General features: G+C 34.1%; 1 protein-coding gene across 1 annotated transcript in view; it reads left to right on the top strand.

Moving 5' to 3' along the window:
* The window catches only part of AOAH (acyloxyacyl hydrolase), a 94,205-nt gene that overhangs the window by 62,962 nt on the left and 22,411 nt on the right, over positions 1-8,832 (top strand). Inside the window, exons 12-16 of the mRNA XM_015811769.1 lie at positions 1,043-1,137; positions 2,772-2,863; positions 5,615-5,697; positions 7,584-7,620; positions 7,898-7,972. Coding sequence (XP_015667255.1) covers positions 1,043-1,137; positions 2,772-2,863; positions 5,615-5,697; positions 7,584-7,620; positions 7,898-7,972 — 382 coding nt within the window. The remainder of the gene's footprint in view (positions 1-1,042; positions 1,138-2,771; positions 2,864-5,614; positions 5,698-7,583; positions 7,621-7,897; positions 7,973-8,832) is intronic.

Below are 8,832 nucleotides of genomic sequence, written 5' to 3'. Positions count from 1 at the left end.
GCACCCCCCTCTTGAATAAGATCTTGAATGAGGGGGGCTTTGTTTACCACCGACCTGGCGTTGCATAACATCAGCCGGTGATCCCGGGCCTGGGGATCTAAGTTCCCTGGAAACCGAGTAGAGCCCTGAGGACCGGAGCGCCCACACGCTTGTAAACAGCGTGTGCGTGCTCCCCAAACCCGATATGGTCCTCTGCTCCTGCCATATCTGCCCCTCCCACTGACCGTACTAATCATCCCACCCTCTCTTGACCCCCCAACCACCTCCCCCTCCACTCCCACCCTAACCCTAACCCTAACCCTAACCCTAACCCTAACCCCTAACCCTAACCCTAACCCTCGACTTACGATCGGTTGGGTAGTCCTCGACTTACGACCGGTTTAGTCCTCAACTTACAACCGGTTTAGTCCTCGACTTACGACCGGTTGGGGGTCGCGGCATTAAAAAGGTTGAGAACCACTGCTTTAACACATAGTAATCACAAAATGATCTTATGAATGTTTAAAACAAGCTCTAACACAGGTTAAACTGGAGCTCCATGGAGGTCTTTTTTGGCTATCAGAGTTTAGTAATGATAGTTAAGAATAGATAGACAGAGTTATTTTTCTAATATTTGAAAGCCATACTCTTTACTCATTTATTTCATTAATTTACAGCTAGCTTTCTTGAGAAGCTTGTTACTTTGTTCCAATAGATGACAGCAAATTCTCAGTTTCATTGCTTAAAATTTATTCAGTTCATTACAAATAGTAAAATTACTTCACATTAAAGTACCTTGCTTAGTCTGAAGAGAGACTTTGGTCTCAATTAGCCTGCACTTTCTTATAAAATAAATGGCTGCACTCCATTTATTCTAAATCCTTCAGACCATAAAGTTGAAGTTTGGAAAAGAGCATAAATGGTCATTTGATTCCTTTTTTTTTTTTTTTTTGCTCTTTGGGCATTAAACTCTTGCATGGTTTGTGCATTTTTCAATATATAACTTACTACATGAGAAAATCTAATGAGAACTTTAAGATTATTAATCAAATATGTACCTTAGGCACAGAATCCAAGGGTATAATTATGCTGGGAGACTCTGCTGGAGCTCGAGCACATATCCCCCCTGAATGGATAACCGCGTCACAGATATCACCGGTATGTCAGCATCACAGTTGGGAATGCTGTAGCACTGGTTGGCTTTAACAATGTACTTCTGTGTTACAAAGGGACGGCAGATGACAACAGATGTAAAAATGTCAGCTGACATTTAACTTTCTACAGCTTTCAATAGAAATTGCCACCAATGTAATAATGCATGATTATAGTGCAATGAGAGATATGTAAATTAATGAGCAAACCCAGAAAACCAGAAACTCTTTATTTAAAAAGGGAAGAAGATAGATAAGATAGATAGATAAGCCATCATAAATGTGAATAGTGATTTCTCATTTTCTGTTTGTTTTTTACATAAAGTGAGATATAAGTATTGCCTATGCGATATTTATCATTAAGATAAAATTAAAAGTTTCCTTCAGTCAAATTTCATCTCAAAGGCATGAACATGCCCATGTCTTTTTTTTTTTTTTTTTTAAACAACAGAAAAGTTTGTCACTGCATTCTCCAGAGTGGCCTTTTTAATTTGCCTAGTCTAGCTTCATTTGATTAATTATGTGCTATCAAATCAATGTTGATTTTAGCAACCAGATAGATATTCTCCAGGATGACTTGTCCCCAAACCCTTTAGATCTTCCACTGGTGCATCCATCACTGCTGCAATTGAAACCATCTGCTTTGATATTGGTTGTCTTTTTTTCATTCCTTCTACTTTTTCCAGCACTATAGACTTCTCCAGAAAGCTAGATCTTTGTAAAATATGTCCAAATATGATATTTTGAATTTGGTGATTTATGCCTTGAGTGAGAATGCTGAGTTGAGTTTGTCTTGCACGGGTGTCAAACTCGCAACATCACGTGACGTGTTGCGATGTATTGCGACTTTTTCCCTGTTGCCGGCAATGGGGTGGGCACAGTTTTAGCGTAACACATCCGGCCCGTGGGCTAGCAGTTTGACACCCCTGTATATATTGCCTATCCATGTAATTTACTTGATAAAATATAGGAGCAGTTTATCCTTGCCTTCTCCTTACAGAATAAAACAATTCTATTGCTACTGAACATTTGCCTCCAGCATCTTCCTTTATTGCTGATGCTTAATGAAAGTGTTTTAATGATTGTAGGGCAATAAGAATAATGGATGAGAAAAAAGTTCAGTAAAACTACCCTATATTCATAATTTACATAACTATATGCTATGCCTACTACTGAGTTGGTCTAATTTGCTGGCTTGCTAGGATTTATTGTAAGACCATCAATAATATTATCAGAGAGAACGCTTCTTCCAAAAACAATGTTTATATTTATTTTCAATTGTCTCCACTGATGGTTTCTACTCATCATTCCATCTAATATAGTATACAACATAACATGACTCCAGATCATAAATGCAATCTAATTTGTCTCAAGAAATAAATCTCAAAGAATGAGTTCTGTATTGATATAAATTGCTAAATAAATACAATTGTATTTTGAGTTACAGTATTGCTTCTTCTATCATTATTAGCTAAGTCACCGTATTTAATTTGATTAAGACTATTAACTGCATCTAACATTGCATTTAATTTTTTCATACTTTTTGTAGTGTCTGGTAAACATCAGCAAACAATCAAATTAATTACTAATTTATGATGTATGGAAATGAAACCGGTCTGATTTTTTTCACCTTCTTTATAGAAAACTTATTCCAACATTCTTGAGGTAATTAGCAACGAAATTGACTGGCCTCAATTTTCAGCAGTCACTGGGTTTCTCAATTCCACAATTGGGTAAGATAATAGCAGCTAAAATCTTTAGGATGCTTGAATGTTGAAAAGAGTTCAGTGTAGTAATGGACATTTGAATTAAATGTTTAAAAAATAGGATTATAATCCAATGTTTCTGCCAACTAAAGATGGTTAGGAATTTTCTTTGAACCACAAATTGAAAGTCACTTCTCTCAGCCCTAGGAAGCAGGCAATGGCAAGCCATTTCTGAAAAACCTTGATTAAAAAAAAAAACCCTGCAGGGAGCAGTCCATGCAGTCAGCAGGAATCAAAAACTGACTTGAAGGCACACCCACACCAAATGTTACAATGCAGTTGGCTCAAGGACTAAGCCAAAATAAATGAAATGTGCACTTTAGAATGAAATAGGTTTACAGTATAGGGCAGGGGTAGGCAACCTTGGCTCTTTTATGACTCGTGGACTTCAACTCCCAGAATGCCTGAGCCAGCCATGGCTGGCTCAGGCATTCTGGGAGTTGAAGTCCACGAGTCATAAAAGAGCCAAGGTTGCATAGGGTATACTTTCCAAACAAACTGTAGAAATCTATCTTTTCAAAGAAATTGATTAAAATATGCACTTGGTTCTGTTTTGCATAGTTTGTTTTTATTACAACTTGATACAGGAAAGGGACTGAACAGATTAATGAATGAACTGTCTTGCATTTGAAATATATTAAATGTGATTGCAATTTATTGTACTTTACTCTAGAACAAGTTAAGGTAATCAAGTATAAAAAGTCAAATTTATCTATTAATGTAATATTTTGCATACCAGACTTGTTCTTTCTTTTCCTATAAGTGTTATATTTTCACTCTCATTTCTTTTAATTCTTTTTTTATTCCTTGGTCCATTTTTCTAAAATCCAATCATGACACTGCCAAGAAAAATGTGCCTCATATCCAGAATCTGTTCTCAACCTTGTATTCTTCCTCAACATTCTCAGTCTTTCAAATCTAGATTTAATGAATCAAATAAAATATGCTTTTAAATTCCATTCCCTTTTTTGCCATGTTTGCATATATGTATGTATATGTATGCATATGTGTGTATATATATGTATGTGTTTGTGTGTATAGTAAAACCACATGTTTAAAATAAATTGATGTTTCCCATCTATATTATATATACTGTACTCTCTTGTTTTGTTCCTACCTACCTATCCATTCATGCTGTGTAAGAGAATAACATTTTTTCCCTGGATCCTAATCATTCAGAAGGTCACACCATTTTCATCCCAATGTATCTCTAGTTCTTTCATTATTTTGCATTTGCATTATCTTTCATTATGTAATATTCTTCGAGTATAGCATTACAACAATCACCAACCTGAATTATGTCAACTCGGACTATAATTAAATTAAACCTATATCTTAACTTTTATATACATCTTTATCATTTCTGTTTCACAAGTTCAAACTGACCTTGATTGAAATCTGTTTTATCTTCCACTTTATTTTGGTTTCATAAACACACAATTTATCTCTTTTCTTTTAGTTTTTACATGTATTACTTTATTGTCTTTACTCCTCTGACGTTCCCAGTCATAATCTTCCATATGCCATACTAGTCAACAGATGGGTTCATAAGTATTAACTCTGCCTCTCAGGGCATCCTTTGGCCAGTCAAGACTTTCAAATGACATTTTTCAATAAGAGAAGGGAAGAGTTTCCAGTCTTAATTGTACCCATGCCACATGCCTTTCTGCTAATAGTAAGGACAATACTTATTCTCTCTGTCTGCACATTTTGATCAGTAAGTACAACTAAAGTTTACTTTTATTACCAGCATACTCCCACTATTATGTGCAAACTAGGATCTCCAGAGACTACCTTGCAAGCCAATTCACTAATGCTTATAAGTACATGCAGTATATTGACACACTGAGGATACACAAATAGCAATATATTTTAGTGCCTTTTTTAAAGAAATACTTGGTTGAAAGTATTGGTGTTTTTAAAATGTAATATACTACTTGCTGTACTTTATGTAGCATAGTTGACTGCTTTCTAAAAGCTGAAGCTGTCAAATGTAAGTAGCTATTTATAGGAAATCCACCCTCATTAATAATGCAATTTTATGGACTGCACAATGTTACTGTCATCTTGACTATAATGCCCAGTAGCAGCTGCTTTTGTTTGTCTGGTCTCAAGTCTCAAGTCAGTCTGTCAATTAAACAAAGCCAGTGATTCAAGTCTGCTTTGAAAATAGGTTAATGTCTCTTTTTTCCTGCTCCTTTCATCTTTTCTTTAGGTTTTAAGTTACCAGAGCTCCTAAAGTTCAGAGTATACAATAATTTATAATGCCACTTGGAATGCATCACATTTAAACTATTATATATCATATTTATAATCATTGCAATAGACATAGCCTTATAATCATTGTTACTGATTTATAACTACTGTATGTTACTCATCTTTCTTAGAAACTACCCAGGTTTAATTTTGTCAATGAAACAGGGCAGTTCTTTGAACTAAAATACAAAATATACATAAAGTGTCTGGACTTTTTGTGTGTGCAGACATGTATGCTAATTTCCTAGATGTATATTCTGCATGCTTCCAGAAGCTCATATTGGTTACCTGGAAATCTCCCTTCATTTTATGGCCATCACAGCAACTCTGTGAGATGTATTGCAATTCGTCCAGAAATCAAAGAAAGGGAAAATAACAATATTATGCAAAAGAAAGTTTATGTCCTGTCCCTTAGTTATATAGTATCAATTCACTAACCACCATTTTGATTATCTTTTTCAGAGGAAGGACAGAGTCACTCTACAGCCTATTACGTAGAAGAAATCGCTGCAATCATAAAGATTACCAGAATATTTCTAAAAATGGTATCTTCTCATCCATCATTTTCATTGGTGCTTATAGCCGTGCTCCATAAATAGAAGCCGGAACACTGCAGGACTGAACTCTTATTCTAAATTTAGACAGAGCAGCAGGTTATAAAATTTGAGCTTCAGTTTCGTAAAAGCATAGCTCAGAGGATACAGCATCTGTTTTCTATGAAGGTTCAAGGTTCATATTCTGCCATATTTAGCTTCACCCCTGAGTGCAGGAGATTTGCACTGTAAATAATCATGTACAAAGATTTACAGTGAAATCCAGGTCTGTCCTGGATAATCTAAAGACAGATTACCTTCAACTTTTGATTCTGCACTCTATTTTTTTTTTACATATTACTAATGCAGAGACTCTCTCTCAATCTTTTCTCCTTTACTTCATAATTTCTCATCTATTCTTTTTTCACATTCTATGATGAAATGTTCCACCTTGAACCTGAGCAACTCATATTCTCTTGTAATTATAATGAGGGCTTTGGTCCATTGAACATTATAAAGACAGGCAATTCATGACAGAGTTGAGTGCCATTAGTAAAGGGGAAATGTGATTTTAATCTTGCTTGTATAAAGAATCATACTTCACTTGAATACAATTAGGGGAACCTGGAGCCTCTTCAGTTTGCATCATTAAATTTTATACTTTATAACTTTCATGAGCAAAGGGTTCATTGAGTGATAAGTTAAGGGCAACTCACTATCTAATTATTCTTGCACAAAAGTGCAAGATTTGAATTCCGTTGAAACTATCTTTCCAATTCTTGTCCACAGTGTTGCTACAAAAGCTTTCATATATTATATTTATTGTATTGAAGATCCATTTCTTTTTGGCTATGACAAATGATACCTTATTATTGCATTTAAATGAAATTCAGGAAGAAAACTATACCTGAGCTGGACTTGGAGGCCTTCCTATGTAAAACAGAATAATTAGAGCCTATTTAGCACTCTCATAGTGTAATAATTTTACCAGAATGCAATGTAGCATTCTGTCAGTCAATTTCTGAACTGGGAATTCAAAGTTCTCCCACTTGATTCACCCAGATCTTTTCATCTTCCTTTGCTGCTTTCTAAAATCAGCAGGTTTTAGATAGCCAGAGCAGCAGTTGTGGAAGAAATCATTATGACTAATGGAAGAATGAATGGGATGCCATGGGTACTCCATCCTCTGGCTTAGTATTAGATAAAACTTCATGAAAGGATCTCTAAAACATTAATCTAGCTTTCTTTGATCTTGATTATTTTCAGATGTATGAATTTCAATTTTCAGTTTGCAACAATAACTATTCTGGTTGTGGAACTATAGAAATTGAGGTTCACACTTTGGAAGATGCCTAGTTTTTGAAGGCTGCATTAATAATGTGAGATCATTCAAGCTGAGGTGTTGGGAGCCCTAGATTTGTAGTCCACATACATATCCCAGAAGTTAGAAATCTTAAAAACCTTCTCCTTATTTTATTTACCAAATCATGGAAAGTAAATTTTAGTCTGTCACACCACACCAGATGGATACTATTACTCTCTAAATTGTTTAGTTAAGAATGTGGCAATTTTTTTGCCCCAAAACTAAACTGCTATTATAATAGTTCAGAAAATTAGAGTATGTACTTTGAAACATAGGATTCCATTCTACCTCCCAACTCAGCTGTTACACTTCTACTGTAACTTCTCTACATTTTAGATTTAAAATATGCAGATATACCCTCAACATAGGATATGTTGACCGTAAACCATAAAACAAAAAGAAATTCCATTTAAATTAAGTAAGGTTGAATTATCACTTTTATTTATGACAACTTAAATTATGTACTTAATATAACAATAGATAGTTCATTCAGCTGCCTTATATTTTCTTGTATCCAATTACTTTGGTTATTTAGGTGCCTCTTCAAGAAATGTACTACATCTTGTACAAAGGTAAGTAGTAAATAAGATCTAAATATAGAAGAGCCACACTACTTCTTTTCTACATGCTTATATAAACTGTGACCACAATTTCTTAATTAAGTGTGATCTGGACTTTATACCTACATTTATTTCTATAAATATCTATGGTACTTTTCATCAATAGGTTCAATATAACTGGAATATATTGGTTGTCACAATATGTATAAGTATGGGATGCATGTGTGTGATTATTCATTGTATGTATAGAATTGTTAAGTTATACTTTTAATTTATTTTTCATTTCTAGCTTGGCAAGGAATCAGCAATTTGACAAACCAGCCATAGTTATTTTTGCAATGATTGGGAATGATGTCTGCAATGGGTAAGATTAAAAATAAAATTAACACAGAACGTATCCATACTAGAGATTTAAATTAAGCTAATAGTCATTCATTCTTTCCAGAGATGTCTGCAATGGGTAGGTTTATTATTATCATTAACCTATAATTTCAAATATATTTTTAAGCAGTGACAAGAATGAAGTGGTACAATATCTAATTGTTTAGTATAGATATATTGTACATTTGCCTTATGTTGTGTAACATCCTTATAATGTTATATTAAACATTCTGATTTTCTGTCTGTATGCATGCTCTCCAGTATTTTTACATAGAATTATTTTCTTTCATATATGTGTCTCTACAAATATTTTAGTAGAATATTTTCTGTCTGGCTTTGTCAGGTACATGCAGTAAAAAGATATGATAAATAAATGTGCAAAATGATTTATTAATGCATAATCTTGATATAATGTCCTTAGTGCAACAATGAATCTAAGGAATTTAGATTTCCATTATGTTTTGTACACCTATCACATCCTTCTTCCCCAAATAATTGTATTTATCAGTTACAGCTCCCACCATATTCTGACATCTCATAAAAAGTGTTTGGAAGACTGTAGATTGGTAAAAAAAAAAAAGGGGGGGGGATTCACAACATGCATTCCCTTAAACCTTCATTGGTAAAGTTGTTTTCTGATTGCAAGTTGTAATTCAACCAAAAGATAAAATTATGAAAATCATAAGGAACAATCATATTAATTATATCTTCACTTAATTTTAATCAAATTTATACATGAATGACATTAATTGTTGTTTTATCTGATATAGCCCAGTTCTTTGTCTTGGCTGTCTACTTTTTAAATTGAGGTTCTAGTAGCTCCATTATTAAAAAATAAACATT

Source organism: Protobothrops mucrosquamatus, unplaced genomic scaffold (assembly GCF_001527695.2).
Source record: "Protobothrops mucrosquamatus isolate PMUCROS unplaced genomic scaffold, P.Mucros_1.0 scaffold48, whole genome shotgun sequence".
NCBI lineage: Eukaryota > Metazoa > Chordata > Lepidosauria > Squamata > Viperidae > Protobothrops > Protobothrops mucrosquamatus.
Note: the sequence above shows the minus strand (reverse complement) of the source record. Positions and strands in the feature narration are given on the sequence as shown.